At 50.7% G+C, this 18601-nt stretch overlaps 1 protein-coding gene across 7 annotated transcripts in view; it reads left to right on the plus strand.

Moving 5' to 3' along the window:
• The window catches only part of Txnrd2 (thioredoxin reductase 2), a gene marked incomplete in the record, with an annotated part of 55716 nt that overhangs the window by 16814 nt on the left and 20301 nt on the right, over positions 1 to 18601 (plus strand). For all 7 annotated transcript variants that reach the window (XM_013517794.1, XM_013517795.1, XM_013517796.1 and 4 more), the window contains 4 exon segments: positions 1742 to 1812; positions 12114 to 12133; positions 12954 to 13045; positions 15396 to 15570. In XM_013517794.1, the coding sequence (XP_013373248.1) occupies positions 1742 to 1812; positions 12114 to 12133; positions 12954 to 13045; positions 15396 to 15570 (358 nt within the window).

The raw sequence follows: 18601 nt of genomic DNA on the forward strand, positions 1-18601 counted from the left end.
CCGAGTGCTGGGATTACAGGCGTGCGCCACCACACCCGGCAGTGCCGTTGTTTACAGTCAGGCTCCTAGTAGTTCTCCCTAAAGCCCATACAGGCCACAGTTGTTGCTGCTCAGTGCTACTCACATTGGCTCCCGAGAGGTGCTGGGCACAGTTGAACCTTCTGCCGTACAGTGGGCCCTGTGGAGGGGTCCTGGCCTGCCCCATCTGTACTACTGCTCTCGGTGGCTGCTGGGGTCTCCACATGTGCACAGGAGAGTAAAGCCAGAGCTGCCGGTTTGAGAGGAGGCAGCTCAGGGGCCCCTCCACTCCGTCCTGTGCAGACCCTGCTCCACCGTGCCCTTGTCTTCCCTGGGTGCCTGCCAAGACTTGCTTGTGTTTTTCTTTCTGCTGCTAGGGAGTGAACTCAGGGAACACTGAACTGCACCCACACCTCTTTTTAAATTTTGAGACAGGATCTTGCTAAGTTGCTCAGGCTGGCCCCAAACTTGCCATTCTCCTGCTTGAGCTTCCCAGGTAGCTGAGATTATAGGTATATGTCATCATGTCTGGCTTAGCTTGTGTTTTAGTCCGTTTGATTTTTGGAACTTTTGATTTTCCTTGAACAAACTGGAAAAATTCCTGGCTGGCTGGCTGATTTATATATGTATGTATGTATGTATGTATGTATGTACATATATGCGTGTATGCCTGGTTCCTCTCTCCTAGCATGTCTTACTCTCACAGGCCACTAGAGGGACTCTCAGTTTCAGGGTTTCCCCCTCCTGCTTAGCTGACCCCATCAAAGATCTATGATTCCTAGGTACATAACTCACCTCAGCCAGCTTTAGAAGGTGCTAGGTCTACCCAGCTTGCAGCCGGGTGTCCTCAGAGCTCTCTACTTCCCATGTACAGCCCTGCCTTAGCCTGCAGTGTGACATCCTGCTCATGTACCGCTCCCCTTTTTTCTGTCACTGGGATGCTGAACAGCTCTCCTTTTTTTGGTTTTTGTCCGGTACCAGGAACCGAACTCACGACCTTGCGCTTGCCAGGCAGGCGCTTTGCCGCTGAGCTAAATCCCCAGCCCCTGAACAGCTCTCCTAGTCCCTGATTTGCTGACTTTTCTTTACCCACTTTTTTGTGAGCCTGGGGTCCTGGACACTGGGTGCAGCTTCCTTGGTCTACATGTCCCCGTCTCCTTCCCAGATACCTGAACTGTCACAGGGGGCCGGTTGCCTGGCCTCTGAAGCTGCTACACTGGCCTCAGGGCTTGTGCCCTGGGTCTGCATCAAGATCAGGGAAATTACCAGGTGCACACCTGTAATCCCAAGTACTGTCAGAGGTGAGGCAGAAAGATCACAAGTTCAAGACCAACCTGGGTAATTTAGCAAGATTGACTTAAAATAAAAAAGGGGTTGAGGATGTGGCTCAGGGGTAGAGCACCCCCCTCCAAGAAAAAGTCGAGGAGAAGGCCCCAAAAGCAGAGAGGAAGGTTGCTACCACATCTGCCTTGGCAGGCCCTTGCCAAGGCGTGCTCAGCGCTTCCCGCACCAGGCAGACAGCACACCAAGGAAGACGCAGAAGGACACCTCTGTCCCCAGGGAGGCCACAACCTGAAGACAAAGACATAGGGCAAAGAGACTCTGTCCGAATGTGGGCTGGGTGGTTCTGGTTGAGTTGTTTCTGCAGCAGAGGCATTTTGAGGAAGTCACTGGGACAGACTGGGTGATAGTCTTGTCCCAGTGATGCTTTTTTCCTTGCTAGATCGAAGGTGCCTTGGAATACGGAATTACAAGCGACGACATCTTCTGGCTGAAGGAATCCCCTGGGAAAACGTAAGGCTGGTGTGTGCGGGATGGGCGTCCTCCTTCTGTTCACTGCTGCCCTGCTCTGGTGACATCTTTCCAGTTTCTGTAAATGTGGGAAAGAAAGCTGGATATGTGTACCCCTCTGCAGGGATGTTGACACTGCTTCCCATGGCTGGTGAGACCTGGAAGACGATAACATGGATGTCGCATAAAGTGACCCGGACTTTTTTTTTTTTTTTGGTACCAGGGATTGAATTCAGAGCCCCGTGCTTGCCAGGCAAGCACTGGTACCATTGAGCTACACCCCCGGCTGAGCCAGCCATTTATTATCTAGGTCAGTGGCTGTCCCTAAGGTTCTCATTAGGTCCCCTTAGAGACACTAGGAGGGGCCTCAATCAAATGTCTCTGGTTTTCTGTCTTGTATATTGGGATTCCCTGAAATCTCGTAAAGCCTCCAAAAGCTTCGAAAGCCACAGCCCAGCTGTAGCAGTGATACCAGCAGCATGCAAGCGGCACACCTATGCTAAGTGCTCTTGTTTGCTCCCAGGGCAGAGCTGGTCCAGAGTCCCAGTTCCAGGAAGCTGGTCTTGCCTGTGCGTGCCTGATATCCAGGTTGCAGGGACAAGATCTGCCACCAGAGGGCAGCAGAGGCTTGGCTGCTGGCAGTGGTTGGCTGCCTCTGGATTTACCTACTAGGAGAGCTCTCAGGAGACTGAGGCAGGAGGATCTCTGAACTACGTAGCAAACTACATAGTGAAACTCTGTCTCAAAAAAAAATGTGCACTGTGTGCACGTTGGAGTGTGTGTGTGTGTGTGTGCATGTGCAGCTGGGGAATGTGTACGTGTGTGTCACGTCATAGTCTCACACTTGCAAAGCAGTATCAGGTCTTGAGTCCCTTGCATGGTTATGGTGTAGCTTCCTTTACCTTTCGTCCATGAATGAGCCTCTCAGTAGTTTCTCATCGCTGTACATGCTGCAGTAAAACCCTTTGATACGCATCTATGGACACCATCACTTTTCCTAATTTATAGTAAAATACACATAAAATTTACCATCTTGACCCAAGCTTGGTGGTGCATGCCTGTAATCCTGGCACTCTGGGAGGCTAAGGCAGGAAGATCACAAGTTCAAGCCCAGCCTGGGTAACTTAGCAACCTAGCAAGACCCTGTCTCAAAATTTAAAAAATATTTTAAAAAGAGTTGGGCTGTAGTTCAGTATGGAAGCCCTGTTTAATCCCCAGTACTCCTCCCCCCCGAAAAATTACTATCTTGGTCTTTCCAAGTGTACAGTTCACTGATCTTAAATGTTGTACAGTTGTCACCACCATCATCTCCAGAACTGTTTTCATCTTCCCCACCTGAAATTCCTCATCTGTTAAACAGTAGCTCTTCATCTCCTCTCACCCCCGGCCCTGGAGCCACCATTCTCTTTTCTGTTTTTATGAATGTGACAACTCTCACCACCTGCTGCTGTGGACACATAGCATTTGTTGTTTTGTGACTGGCCTATTTCACTGGCATCGTATTGTCAGGGTTCCTCCATGCTGGAGCACATGTCAGCATTTCCTTTCTTTGTGAGGCTGAATAATGCCATACTGTTTGTATATGTCATGTTTTGTTGATAGCATGTTTTGTGTACTGTGGGCATTTGAGTTGCTTGTGCCTCCTGGCTGTTGTGGCTAACGCAGCTGCGAACATAGGGGTACACATAGTGTTTTGTTCCTACTTTCGATTCTTTTGGGTGTAGACCTAGAAGCGGAAGTGCTGGGACTTTTTGAGACACTGCCCAACTGTCTTCCACAGCAGCAGCAGCATCTTGCATTCCCACCGACCATGTGGCAGGGCTCCAGTGTCTCCACAATCCTAGCAACATTTGTTATTTCCTGGTCCTGATGGGTGAGGTAGTTTCACACATTTTATATATACCGAATAGAGTCTTTCTTAGAAATAGAAAATCCCGGTCCAAGGGTCGATGACCTTCAACCTCACGACATTTTGCTATAGGCCAGCTGCACCCTGTCCTATGTGCACTTTTATCTGCTTCTCCTTGTCCCTCTATATCTTGCCATCAGCTTGTTTGTGAAATATTAGTGGGCCAGTAGCAGCGGCACATACTTATCATCCAGGCTACCTTGGAGTCTTAGGCAAGACAATCACAAATTCGAGCCTAGCCCAGGCAACTTGGTGACACTTGGTCTCAAAAAAAAAAAAAAAAAAAAAATTAAAAGGGCTGGAGATATAGCTCAGTGCTCCCTGGGTGTAGTCCTCAGCACAAAAATATAAAATGAAAAGGACTGTGCCTTCCAGCTACTGTGCGGTAGCCATGGTCCCTGCTGCCTGCGGCTCGTCAGCCCCACCCTGTCTACAGCTGAGCTCATGCCAGTTTGTATCCATCTGTCTGCGGTCTCCCACCAGCTTCTCAGATTGTAGTTTGTCTTTTGATGTCATAATATTTTTTTGCAATTATTTATGTATTTATGGTCCTGGGCATTGAACTCATGCCCTCACACATGCCAGGCAAGCACTTTGCCACTGACCTACACACCCAACCCAAATTTTTAATTCTTTTTTTTTTTTTTGTAAAATTTTTAATTCTTTAGGTTGTCACGTTTATCACTTTTTTCCTCTATGCTGTAATTTCTAGGTTATCTGGATTTTTGGTGCAGTTTGGTTTGGTTGGTTTTGTTTGGTTGTTTATTTATTTAGCAATACTGGAAATTGTTCCCAGGGCCTTGCACATGCTAAGCAAGTATTCTGCCACTTAGCTACACACCCCAGTCTCTTGTGTTTTTTATTTTTTAAATTATTTGTTTATTTATATATGTTTTTGAGTGTGTAGTACTGGAGATTGAACTCAGGGGCCTTCGCACTGCGCTATATCCTGAGTCTTTTTTATTTTTTCATTTATTTATTTATTTTTTCTGGTACCGGGAATTGAACTCATGACCTTGCGCTTGCCAGGCAGGCACTGTGCTGCTGAGCTAAATCCCCCTGAGTCTTTTTTATTATTATTATTATTTTGAGGCAGGATCTTGCTAAATTGTCCAGGCAGGGTTCAAATTTGTGATTCTCCCAACTCAGCCTCCCAGAATGCTGGAATTACAGGCGTGCACCACCACTCCTGGCTTGATATTTTTATCTTTGAGTATCTGCTAGATTAAACATATTCTGATTCTGTTTACTACCATCAGCCATCATTTTGTGTATCTACTGGCCTTCCTTGAAACTGAGAGTGTCTGTGTAGTGTGTGAGCCTGGATATGTGTGTGTGTGTGTGTGGGTGTGTGTGTATGCGCACGTTCATGCGTGCGTACACTTGTGAGTCATCGCTTTGGTCCTTGGCCCACTTTCTATCCAGTTGGTTTCTCTCCTTCTCTTATCTTTTCCTTATCTTCCAGCTGGTTTGTGTATTAGAGATGGGATCTGGTGTTATACACGGAGCAGATTTTCTCAGCTTCTCATGTCTTTTAACTTGTGTAATGTACAAATGGTTTTCCTTTTTTTTCGATGTAACTTAAATCTCTTTCTACAGTTAATGGCTTTTAGATTTATTACATGTTCAGAAAGGCCTGTCCCACCTCCAAGATTTTTTTTTTTAAGTCCTTGTGTTTTCCTGTAGGGCTTCCACGGCATCTCTACTGTATATCCTAGGGCTGGTTGCCATTATTGGTGGGCTACCAGGGTGCCCCTGCCGGGTGACAGCTTAGCCCCTGGTACCTATCTGACGGGACCATCCCCACTCAGGGCCCCCAGTTCTGCCTCTGGCCACTGGGACTGCTGTTTTCAGATTGTCTTGGTTTCCTTCACACTGATTTTCCTTGGTGGAATTTAGACACGCTTTCCCAGTTCTCCGTAATGCTCTGTGTGCCGGACGTGTCTTGAAACAGCCTTGAACCTGTGGCAGCCTAGGAGGCCAGTCTGTGCCCTGCTCCTCTGCCAGGCCTCCTGTAGGCTCAGGTGCTTATCTTGGCCTATCACGGCGGCAGCATTCTCTGAGTTCTGCGCCTGCACGGTTCCAGGGAGGGGCGCCCCGTGGGGGGGATACACAGTGGTGAAGCCCAGGGAGGATCAGGCTCAGTGGCCAAGATCTGGCTCTTCCAGCCTGTGGCTCAAGGACTCCTTCTCTGTGACTGTGTCTTGGGCAGCCAGCTCAGCCAGGAAGACATGGCCCCAGATATTTTGGTCAGGAAAGAAACTGCAGTGTTTATTTTCTTCAGAACAAAAACATTTAGGAGATTTTTTTTTTTTAAAGCTCTTTAGTTTAGAAGGAATCTAGGTATGTTATTGTTTAAGAAAAAAAGTGTTTGCAATGTATCAGTCACCCGTTTCATTCTGAGCATGATTTATGTGAGGAAATGGTTTTTTTAAAAATTAAGCTGGAGATATATCCCTGTACGATGCTTCTGTGAAAATGCAGCTTTTGTCCGACGCTGTTAATGCAAGTTGTAACAGTGTAATACGGGAGTGAGTGTTTACATGTTACATTCCTCTGCAGCAGTCAAAATAAGCCCGGAGGGTCTACAGTAGCATTTCTGTATTTTATCAGCTTGGGCTGGGGCTGAGGGGGAGGCCTCCACTCACACTTGGAGGGGCTGTTTCTGCCAGATTTATTTGCCTTATAAATATTCCCCATGTTTATTTTAACTCGCCTTTAAAATGGAGCTGAAATTAATATGGACCCTAGGGCTGGCCCTCTGGCCCCAAAGTGCCTCCTGGAGTCGGGCAGTGACATTTTGCCTGCTTGGTCCTGGCCTGGAGGCGGGTGGGCCCAGCGTGCCTGGGCCTCTACTGGCGGTGGACACTGAGTCTGCTGGTTGGCAGCTCTGCTGAGGACGGCTCCCGTCGGCCCCAGCCAGGTCCCCGATGCAGTCTTCAGGGTGCACCCCAGCCTCCTTGTCTCTCCCCGTACACGGGCACAGGTAGCAGCTGTGACTTTCAGGTGCATCCCTGTGGGGCCCAGGGACCAGTAGTTCTAGGTCAGCCCTGAAGTGAGTCGGGCCTGTGATGGGACCGACACTGCTTCAGCCTCCCAAGGCTGATCCACGCTGGCTTTGGGCGTCACATGGGAAGCCCCCCTTTCCACTTGGCTGGCATCAGGTCTCAGGGAGCCCAGGGCTGGGCAGATGGCAGAGATTGGGCAGTCGTGCCTAAGCCCTGTCCATGGGAGACAGAATTAAGGTACACTCTTCATTCAACAGCTGGGTACCAACCAAGCAGGGCCACACCCGTTGGTCAGAGCAAGCTACATGCCTGGGTCAGAGCCTGTGAAGGTGACCAGACAGTTAGAGAACCGCTGGAAAGGCAGCATGAGCTTGCAAGTGGGTGGGAGGGATCGTCGAGCCCAGTGGGCTCAGGGGACGTCCTGGCTGCCTCAGATGCAGGGCCCTGAGTGGGATTCCAGGTTGGCACCTGCTCAGTCTCAGCTGTCAGCTTTGTGCCTGGCTTCATTCCTTGTTCTGTTACTCTTTCTTTATTCCTCTATCAAATCCAGAATAGGCTGAAGAACAGAGGAGATTCTGGGGTGGGGGGCACCATCCCCCAGGGAGGCAGCAGGAGCCCCTGCAGGAGGATGGGCAGTGGGATAGTGTAGGCAGGGAAGTTGGGATGCTGAGGGGATGTGTGGCTTTGCAGGACTGAGCCGTGCTGCTCTGCAGAGCAAGGCCCTGAGCGGTGGGGGACTGTGAAGGTGAGAAAGGGGAACTTACTCCTCAGATTTCTCTGGGGAGGCAGGCATGGGTTGGGATGCAAATGCAGCCCAAAGAAACCTGCAGGGCAGAGGGGGCCTGATGAGTATGGGAGGTCAAGGAGCTGAGCTCGACTTCCAGCCCCACAGCCCGTGCCATTTTCCAGCCTGCTCCCCACCTGGAGGGCTGCCCAACTTGAAGCCTCTGTTCCCTGGCATACTTGGACTCGGCCGCCCAGCATCCCTACCTCTGCCTCCTGTGCTTGCATAACCTGGGCTCTGCCTTCTCCTTTGACATCAGCTTTCAGGGCTCAGGTACCCTAACTCCAAAGCAGAGAATCATAGTCACTCTCTTTCAGAACCCCTTAGCTTCCCTGCAGATGACTGGGACTTTGGCCTGGGCTCACTGTATCCAGAGGGCAGCTTTCTGCAAAGCTGGGCTGAGCTGGTAGCGCTGGGCTAGGAAAGAGGACTTGAATGAACCAGGAGGGTAGCTCTGCCCTGACATTGGCTCTACTTTGAGGTCCAGTAACTGAGTTGCTATTTCCAGGTAACAGCCACGACCTGCTTATTTCTGTTGTCTGCTTGGTGGACCTTGTCCAGATCCCCAAGAGGCTGACGGAGCATGAGGACACCCTGTCTCACAGCTGCCAGCCCCACTCAGGGGCTGTGCAGCCCACACGTTCACCCAGGGAGGGAGGAGGCCGAGGGTATCCCAGGGTGTCCACTTCTGCAGCTGCTCCAGCAGCTCAACAGTTTCTGTCCTTGGATTCTCAGGGCTTTGTGAAACAGGGAGAGGGGTTTTATAATTTGGGATGAATTAATGCTGCCTGTCAGTTTACCATGGAAGGGACTGTTATTTGACCCTAGTGTGAAGCTTCAGAAGCCTGGCCAGGTACCACAGTCCTTTTTCTGTCTTCCTAAGCATAAGAGGGAGGGAGGTAAACTTTATTTTAGAGAGAACCACAGCTGCTTATTTAGAAGTGATCACTGCTTACTAGTCTCATTTTCTACAGAAACTCCACATTTGTTTGGTGTGTGGTCCTGTGTCTAGCAAAAGGAGGATTAGCCATTTTCCCAGGACTCGTTTTCCCAGCCGTAAAACCTGTCTGCCCATCTGCCTGTGTGCATCCCTGTAGCTAAGACACTACAGGTCCAGGGCCCTCCGGAGCATCAGAGATTGGTCAATGTGGTCTCCACCAGGCCCAGCACTGGGCACCAAGGGGTTGGATGGTGCTGGTAGGCCTCTGGTAAACCCAGAGCCAGCCCTTATTGGGATGGAGTCTCCCTTACCCCTACCCTGCACTGCCCACAGCTCTGTAACCAGGCTGGCATTTCCTGTGTTAGCAGGACTGCCAAGGGGCCAGGTGGCCCCTGAGACTGTCACTTGTGTGGGTGTGCTTTCTGGAGAGAGGAGCAGGGCCTGCAGGCTCCACAAGCAAATGGACAACTTTTTAAGCTTGGGCTTTCTCTGGCCTGTGTTAATGCTTTTGTTTTTACTTCCTCCCCTGTTCTGATTTTGAACAAGAAAGCTGCCCTGTGATTAGGTTAATCTCACGGTAGTTATACCTCCCTGGAAAATGCTGCACACCAAAAGGCACAGAGAGCTGGGCCGCCTGGAACACACACAAATTTGGATTCATGGCGCATAGGGTACAGAATGGTGGCTTCTGTGTGGGTGGGCAGATACCCTGGTTTAGGTTTAGGTTTTTGTTGTTTTTTTTTTGTTTGTTTGTTTGTTTGTTTTAGTACTAGGAGTTCAATCCAGGCTCTTGAACTTGCTTAGTCCTTTTTAAATTTTTATTCTGAGACTAACTCTTGCTAAGTTGGCTGAGTTGGCCTTACACTTGCTGCCCTGCCTTGTCCTCCCAAGTAGTTGGGATAATCAGGGTCTTTAATGCGGTGGTAAGTCCAGAGTTTCCAGCTCCCAGGTGTGCTCAGCTGCTCCCCTGACTCCTGCCTGCACCACCACGCTGCTTGTAGCTGGCCATGGCCTGTGACGGTTGCTGCACCTCCGTAGCTGGTATGAGTGTCCAGGCTGAGCATGGTCTTGGAAGCCCATCTGCAGTTGACTGTCTTCTGGAACTCTCTGCTCCTTTGACTGGAGGCTTTGGCATCTGTCCTTGTTTTTCCTGCAGCATTTTCATACTCTAGTCGGTGTGAAGGGAGTTCTCTGTTTGAGTTCTTACATCCTGCATTCTTCTGAGAAGAAACATTCTCATTATCTGATTAACGAGATTAATGGAGGAAGAAGTAGTGTAAAAATCAATAGTGGCGAAAATCATGTTCATGATGACAAAAAGCCCAGAATTATCTCGGAACCAAGCGGGATGAGAGCTTTGGTTGAGAGATTTCAGCTGCACCTGTACAGTCAAGGAAGCCCACTTAGGGGCGTGCCTGGCTGGTGTCCACCTTGCCCACGTGTGCCCTAGGCCAACAATGTGGAGCTGGCATCTGTGAAATGGGAGCTTTCCCCCATACTGTGCGGCCACAGGGTCATGTGGTGCTGGGTACTGCGAGGGCTCTGGGGGCAGAGCTGTAGTCCCCAGCGCCCGCACTAGCTCCCTATGCAGCTCTGAGTGGGCTGGCACATGTGAACTGTAGAAACAAATTTTTTATTTTGCTGAGACAGAGTGTCATTATGTAGCCCACACTGGCCTCGAACTTGCAGTGTTCCTCTTGCCTCAGCCTCCCGAGTGCTGGGCTTATAAAGTGTGCACCACCACGCCCAGCCAGAAACAAACTGTTTTTGCCAGGATCAGGAGATCACCTTGTTTTGTGCTCAGCAATAGAGAAGGGCTGAGAAAAGGCCCAGCCCACCGTCCTGAAGCCTAGAGGCTATAGCCAGCCCCTACCCCAAAGACCCTAACTCCCTGCTCCCTCCCTGCTGAGCTCCTCTTGGGTCCTATTGGGGGTGCCACCTCACTAAGGCCAGCTCCAAGCAGGGGGAAGCACGTGAAAGATGGGCTAGACCCTAGATGAACATGGTAGGACAAGGCAGCCCATCCATCCACCACAAGCTGAGACATACACAAACCAGGGTGAACATGCAGCTCTTGTGGGTCCTGTACCCGGCGCATGCAGACGCACTCGGCACAGCCTGGAAAGTTACTGCAGGCTAGTTTACCCTGCAGGGCTCGTCTTACCCCAGGAGAGGCTATGGGGTCTGGGCATATGAGTGGAAGTGGGCTTCTCCTGGCCGCCCTTCATCCTTCTCACACGCTGAGTGGGGTTGTGTGACCAGCGAGGACCAGTTTGTGCCCAGCCAGGTAGCTTGGTTCCATCCCCAGCTCCTGAGGAAGCAGCATGCCACATGCTTCCCACAGGGCACCTATGGTATTTTAAGGGATATGCTGCTTCTTGAAATGGAATTATATCATTAGTACCTGCCGGAATTAACGCTGACATTGGGCTTATCCATCCTTCCATCACCTCTTCTTGTTCAAAGGCTGAGGGGTGATCTGACGAGCCCACCCACGTGTAGCCACCCCGCCTGGGAGTTCCCGTTCTGTTGGGTTTTGAGCCTGCTTACATGTGTGTATGCATGTTGCCTACATGAGTATGTGCACATGTGTATTCATGAATGTGTACATGCACATTTGTGCACATGTGTGAGTGTGCCCAAAAGTGATGTGAGTGTGCAGTACACATTGTGCACTGTGCGTGCGTGAGTGTACACGTGTATGTACACAATAGTGCGATGTGACTGCACATGTGCATGCCTGTGTGCCGAGTATGTGTATGTGCATGCACGTGGGTGTGTGCAGATGTGTGAGGTATGTGTGTGCCTGTGACTATACATGTGTGGATATACCTGTGTATCAGTGTATGCACATGTGTGCACACTCATATGGAGTGCACGGTTGACCACAGGACAGGACTTCCACTACTAAGAATGGGTTGGGAATGTAGCTCAGTGGCAGAGCACTTGCTTAGCATGTGCAAGACCCTGGGTTCAGTATTCCTACCACAAACAACGAATCAAAACCTCTGAGAGCAAATATTTCTAGTGAGTCTCAGCATCCTGTGTCCTCCACCCTGTGCGCTCAGTTATTGCTTCATGGCCCTCCTGGCCCTGGGCCCAGCTCTGGGGCTGGACAGCCCGCGTGGGTCTTCTACCCTGGTTTTCTGTGGACTCAAAGTGTTCTGTTCATATAATATGCTTTCCCAAGGAAACCCTCACCCTCCCCTGTCTGGTTCCCTCACCACCCTGCCAAGTGCTTCCCTGTTTCCATCCTGGCTCCAGGAGGCCCAGAGGGTCTCCAGGCAGAACTCCTCCCAGGGCAGAAATAAAACTGTATGCTTCTCCTAATGGACATTTCTTGATGCATCTGCAGAATCCTGGAGCTGCCTGGTTCCTATCTTAGGACAGGTGCTATTTGTCACTGACCACATGCCCTTCACCACCAGGCAATTTGCTGATTCAATAATATTGTTTGTCATGTTGTATTTCACAATTGTAGCCCCTGGGAAGTGGGCTTTGTTTCTTCAGGTGACCTGTTTGAACAGTCAGCCTCGGTGCTCGTTAGTTGAGTGCCTGGCACGAAACAGAAGGGTCCTTCTATGTCCCGCCCCTGGGACGACAGCTTGTGCGCCCCTGTGCGGTGTGCAGCCACTTACTCCCTGTGCTCTGTTCCTCTGACAGGTTGGTGGTTGGGGCCAGCTGTATCCTTTGCTAGTGTGTGGGTAGCCATCCTGTGATGTGGACTCATGTTCTCCATGTCATGTTTTTCCTGACTGCACTCCCTCTTGATGGCCCCTTCGCTTCCTTGGATTAGGCTTGCTGGGCTTTTTGGGGCAGAAGGCCTGTGCCCAGGGGACAATTTGATGCTGACCTCTGGCCAGGGCTTCCTGGAAGCTCTTCCTGAGCCACACACTGAGACAGCCGGTCAGTAGGGGCAGCTGGACACAGCCATGAGGCAGCCAAGTGATCTCCCTCGAGAGCTGTCGGCTCCGGTCTCATACCTTCAGAAGGGGCAGTCAAACCAGGAGGGTTAAGAGAGGAGCCCCAGGGGGCCCAGGGTCAGGGTAGAGGATATCTGCGGGAAGATGAAAGCCCTGGAGCCCCCACCTCACCCCCTGAGGGCACAAGTCCTAGGCAACAGTTTTGTGTCTTCTACCCATGGGGCTTTTCTCCCCTCAGCCCAGCTGACTCAACCGGCATGCAGATCCAGCCCTGGAGGCTGAGATTAAACTGCGGAGCCAGAATGGGAGCACCATAGAGGCACAGGGCAGCCTGTTCCAGATCTCCGATGCTGTTGAAAGGGCTTGCTGGGAGAGCCCCCGGCCCGCAGCCATCAGCCCCCAGCCCCCCAGGCTGTGCACATGAGACCTGACGTAAGGGTACCTGCAGTTCATGGCAGGAGTCTCTGCTGGAACTGGCAGATCAGTGGGGGTGTGGGCAGCTAGAGTGGGGCCCTGAGAGTCTTGCTTCTTTGCTCCCAAAGTCATGATCTGTGAGTATTCCTTAGCCTATGACCTGTAGATGTAGCCCTGGAGTGTGCTGGCTTCCTCACGGGGATCGGCCTGGACACCACCGTCATGATGCGCAGCATCCCCCTCCGAGGCTTTGACCAGGTAAGGCCAGTGGCTGCAACTCCCACCCTGTGGTGCTGCTGTCCCAGAGGTCTGGGCTCCCTTCCACCCACCTGTCCCCCAGGCACGTACAGGTGTGGCCTGGGAAGGCAGTCTCATGCCTCGGCAGCAGGCTCTTGAATTGGAGGAGGACATTGTTTAGGAAATATGAAAATGCACTTGGGGGAGCCTGGAAGAAAAGCTGGTGAGTGGAGTGTGCACACAGCTGCATAGATGTGCTCCTACCAGGCCACAGGGACATCTCTGGCATGCTACTCCTGGCCCCAGACTGGTGGCCTGGTCACACCTTCAGGTTGTCCCATTAGTATGTGATGGGGATGTGTCCCCGAAGCACTGTCCCCTACCCCAAAGACCCCAACTCCCTGCTCCCTCCTTGCTGAGCTCCTCTTGGGTCCTGTTGGGGGTGCCACCTCACTAAGGCCAGCTCCAGGCAGGGAGAAGCAGGTGAGAGATGGGCTAGGCCCTAGATGAACATTGTAGGACAAGGGAACCCATCCATCCTCCACAAGCTGAGACATACACAAGCCAGGGTGAACATGCAGCTCTTGTGGGTCCTGTGCCCGGCACATGCAGACGCACTTGGCACAGCCTGGAAAGTTACTGCAGGCTCGTTTACCCTGCAGGGCCTGTCTTGCCCCAGGAGAGGCTATGGAGTCTGTGCATCTGTGACTGCCACGTAGCTAGAGTTCCAAGCCACTGCCTTGTGTGTCTGAGCAGGTGCATGGGTGTTTGTCCTCATCCTCATCTTGGGTACAGATGCCCATATGAACTGCAGGATAAGCTCCTGCTATTGGAATGATGGAGATTTTTTTGTAACTAAAAACTCTTCATGGAAAAGTCACCCATTACAATGTAAGTCTGGGGCCAGGCGTGGTGGCGCACACCTGTAATCCTATCACTCGGGAGGCTGAGGCAGGAGGATTGTTGGGAGTTCGAGGCCAGCCTGGACTACAGAGTGAGCTCAAGACCAGCCTGAACTGCATAGCGAGACCCTGTCTCAAAAAGACAAAAAAAAAAAAAGTAAGTCTGGGGATGCCACTGTCAAGATGTCAAATAGTCCATGTTTCCTGCCAAAGAGGCTCCATCATGGTCTGCGAGGTCCTATTCCTGGGTTGTGGTTGCACCTCAGCTCAGAGGCCTGGCAAGGACACATCTGAAGGTGGAAGGGGTCAGGCCTGCTGTCTCTAGATCCCAGTTTTCTACCACGCCACCCACTGCACACTGTCTATAGCTCTCTGTCCTGTGCAGTCATATGTGGCTTCATCCTAAAGCTGTGGCACACAGCTGTTACTTCCCATGGGGTATACAACTCTAGTCCCTGTGGTTAGGACACATTATCTAGGAAGCCTCTGAGTCCCTCTACAGTGGCGAGGATGTGCCAAGGCCCAAGACAGAGGAAGGAGGCTGTGCAGCAGGATACAGATGAAGCTAAAGCCTGAGAGACAGAGAGGCCTGCAGGGATGACGGTTGTGCTCAGGGAGGGGGCTCTGTGACCTGAGCTGGAGCTCCAGGAAGACACCATCCTGGCAGACAGGCCAAGTGACAGTGGACCTCAGCATGCCCTATAGTTCCTTCAGAGCCCTGGATGTCTGAACCTTTCAGGAATCCAGAGGATTGCAAGAGGAACAAGTAGCCAACATGCCCATTTCTCTGCTTGAGCAGCCAGGACATTCCTGATGTGTAGGGCTCCTCATACATGTGGTCCAGAATAAGCCAACTCACCTGGGCAGGTGTCAGAGGATTTAAACTGTGACTGTTTATTTTCTCCTAAAGAAGCATCTGTGGCCAGTCTCACTGCCAGCCTATGTAACACCCTCCCACACACATGGTGTCCTGGGAAACTTGGTCACCATCTGCAGCCAGAGTGTGGGTACATGGAGCCTTCTGGGCCAGGAGGAAGGAGCAGGCAGCCCCTTCACCTCCCAGTCTGTGCCCTTGCCTGCTGCTCCTGAGTTTCTCTGGGAGCAGAGTCTTCTGCGGGCTGTCCAAGCTCCCTGACGGCGACAAAGGCAAACTGGTCCCACTCACTAGGGTTGGGTGGGGAGAAAGCCATGTGCATGGGCCTGGGGAGAGTAGGTCAGGATGATTCTTTACCGTTGGCATCCAGAGAGGAGCCTGCAGACCAAGCACCTCCTGACCAAAGTGCTGAGCATCTGAGGCTTGGGGCCGGGATGGTGCAAAGGCTGTCCTGGCTCAGCTTCCAGGATCCAGAGAGCAAGAGAACCTGGAGGTGGGGGTGGTGGGCGAGTACCCCACATTCTCCAGTGGGCAGACCCCTCTTCTGCCCTCACCGGTACCTTATCCTCATGGCATGTCCTCTTGTGCCTTGCAGCAAATGTCTTCTTTGGTCACAGAGCACATGGAGTCTCATGGCACCCAGTTCCTGAGAGGGTGCACCCCCTCCCGCATCAGGAAACTCCCAGATGGTCAGCTCCAGGTCACCTGGGAGGATCGCCTCTCTGGCAAAGAGGACATGGGCACCTTCGACACAGTCCTCTGGGCCATAGGTAAGGGTGCGTCAAGCCACACACATGCTATCTCTGGTTCCGGGTCTGAGAACAGGACCCCTACGACCACCAGTTCTGCTTCCAGGCAGGTTGGTTGCCACCTGGTACACCTCAAGTGCAATTGTAAAGGCCCGTGGGGACAGTGCCCTACACCTGGCTGTCGCAGCACACTGTGCCTGTTTCTTTTTCCACTGTGATGTTCTAAAAACACAAACCAGAGACCCGGGTAGTGTCTGCAGTGTGTTTTCATTTGGGAGAGACTAGTGAGTTCTTCTGGCTTCCATGGACTTTGATAGATTATTTGTTAAGGTTTTGTTGTATAGATCCTATACAGTTCCTATGAAGTTTAAGACTTGATTTTTTTTTTTTCTTTCACAAACTAGATGTTATATATTATAAATTCAAGGTAGTTTTGTTTTGTTTTTGAGACAGGGTCTCACTATGTAATCCAGACTGGCCTGAACTCACTATGTAGCCTAGGCAGAGTTTGAACTCTTGGCAATCCTCCTACCTCAGCCTCCCGAGTACTTGGATTATAGGCATGGGCCACCATACCTGGCTTTAAACTAGTTTTGTCTTGTTTTGTTGCAGTACTGGAGATTGAACCCAAGGGTTCACTACCACTGAGCTACAGGCCTAGCCTTTTTATTCTGAAACAGGTTCTCACCAAATTTCCCAAGCTGGGCTCAAACTTGAGATCCTCTTGTTTCAGCCTCCCTAGTAGCTGGGATTACAGACATGAACCACCATACCAAGAAAGCTAGCTATTTTTCACACAAAAATGATATACAGGCCAAGCATGGTAGCACATGCCTGTGATCCCTGCTGAGGCAGGATTGCCATGAGTTCAAGGCCAGCCTGCACTACATAGCGAGACCCTGTATCAAAATTACCAACAACAAAATGATATACAATTTTAAATTTTTAAAATTGTGGTGACTTATGTAACATACATAGCATAAAATGTACATAACATAAAATTCACTTTTTGGAGTGGGGAGTGGTGCTGGGACTGAACCTAAGGGCTTGCACCTGCTAGGCAGGTGCTTTGCCACGAGTTACACACCTGCCCAGTTCACCATTTTAACCACTAGGTGTCCAGTACAGTGGCAGTAAGTACATTTACATTGTATAGCCATCATTAACATCCGTCTCCAGACTTTTCATCATTCTCAAACTGAGACTTCATCCTCATTTAAATATGACTTCTCACTCCTCCCTCCCTTGGCCCTTGGTGACTGCCATTCTGCTTTCTGTCTCTGTGAGTTTGATATATGTAGGTATGTCAGACAAATGGAATCACATAGCATTTGACATTTCGTGCCTGGGTTCTTTCTCTTAGCATAATGTCCTTGATATTTTTCCATATTGTAGCCAGTGTCAGACTATCCTTTTTAAAGGCTGAATAATTTTATCCACTCATCTGCTGGTGGACACTTGGTTTGCTTCCACCTTTTAACTGTTGTGACCAGTGCTCTTATGAACATGATTGTCCACAAAGTAGGTGTTTTTAATGAAAAAGTGATACAAGGACTGGGGATGTGGCTCAGTGGGAGAGCACTTTCCTGGCAAGTATAAGGCCCTGTGTTTGATCCTTAGCACTGGAAAACAAAAAAGAAAGCATCTCGCAGCAGACGTCCTTGCCTACCTGCACACGAGCACCTTCTAGTTTTGCCTTCTGGTTCTCCTAACTGCCCTGTGCATTTGCACATTGACGGGAGAACAATTGACGTGTTGCTTCCTCCCAGTACTTCTGGTTCTCTGGGCCCTTTGTCTTGAGCTTTGTCCCTGCCTGCCTGACATGAGTTGGAGTCAGAACCTGGGTCACTCTCAGAAGCCTCGCCTAGCTCCCCCTCAGTGAGGCTTGTGCTTACCCAGTTGCCCACATAGGCTGTTCCATCAGTATTTGTCCAGACTGGACTGGCCTGGCTGCCGGTGTGCCCAAGGTGAGGCTTCCAGGGGAGCAAGGCTGTGTCATGGAGCAATATGCTTCTGGGGTGGCGGAGGGGACAGAGAAACATCTTTTTCTCCTGAATTGCTCAGAATACGTGGAAATTGGAATGAAATCAAATCCTGGAACTCAGACAGCAGATTGGATGTGTGAGGATCTGAAATGCCCCTGAGTGAATTTAGTTCTTTTCTACCTAAAGTTGACCAGTTACCAACAAACATGTTCTTGGACCAGGGATGTAGCTCAGTGGCACAGCCCCTGCCTGGCAAGCATGAGGCGAGGTCCTGAGTTCAATTCCTAGTACAAAAAAAAATGTTCTTGGTTGAACTGTCAAAGTAAATTTTTTTTTTTTTTTTTTTTTTTTTGGTTTTTTTGGTTTTTCTCCGGTACCGGGAACCGAACTCACGACCTTGCGCTTGCAAGGCAGGCGCTTTGCCGCTGAGCTAAATCCCCAGCCCCCTGTCAAAGTAAATTTTAAGTAAGTTCATTATGAACAGTATGAAAGATTAAGTAATATTTTGGACCAAAACGTGTACTGATGTTTATCTTAAACTCTATTCTAAGAGCTGGATGTGGTGGCGCACACCTGTAATCCCAGCACTTAGGAGGCAGGAGGATCGTTGCAAGTTCGAGACCAGCCTGGGCTACAAAGTGAGCTCAAGGCCAGCCTGAACTGCATAGCGAGACCCTGTCTCAAAAAACAAAAAACAAACAAACAAAAAAGACCTCTATTCTAAATGGGGAGGCGGCCAGTTTCTTCCTGTATAACTGCTCCCCAATGCTTCCCCTTGTCCCTTGACTTTCTACACCCCACCTTGGACACACACAGCCCTTGTCTCGCCTGTGGCCTGAGGGGTGGGCTGTGTAGCCAGATGCCATTGATGGTAGGGGCTCAGACAGCCAGAGGCAGTGCCGTAGGAAAGCCCCAGGTTCTCTCAACTTCCGGGCGGTCTCTAGCAGGAGACAAGTAACGCCCCTGCCTGGCAGAGCTGTCAGGGTACACACACACACCCTCCCCTGCTGGGAGTCTGTTCTATTTTTTGTATTTTCAAAAAGAGCATCCCCCAGACGGTCTGCCTG

Source organism: Chinchilla lanigera, unplaced genomic scaffold, assembly GCF_000276665.1.
Source record: "Chinchilla lanigera isolate Chin_1 unplaced genomic scaffold, ChiLan1.0 scaffold00041, whole genome shotgun sequence".
Classification (NCBI taxonomy): Eukaryota; Metazoa; Chordata; class Mammalia; order Rodentia; family Chinchillidae; genus Chinchilla; species Chinchilla lanigera.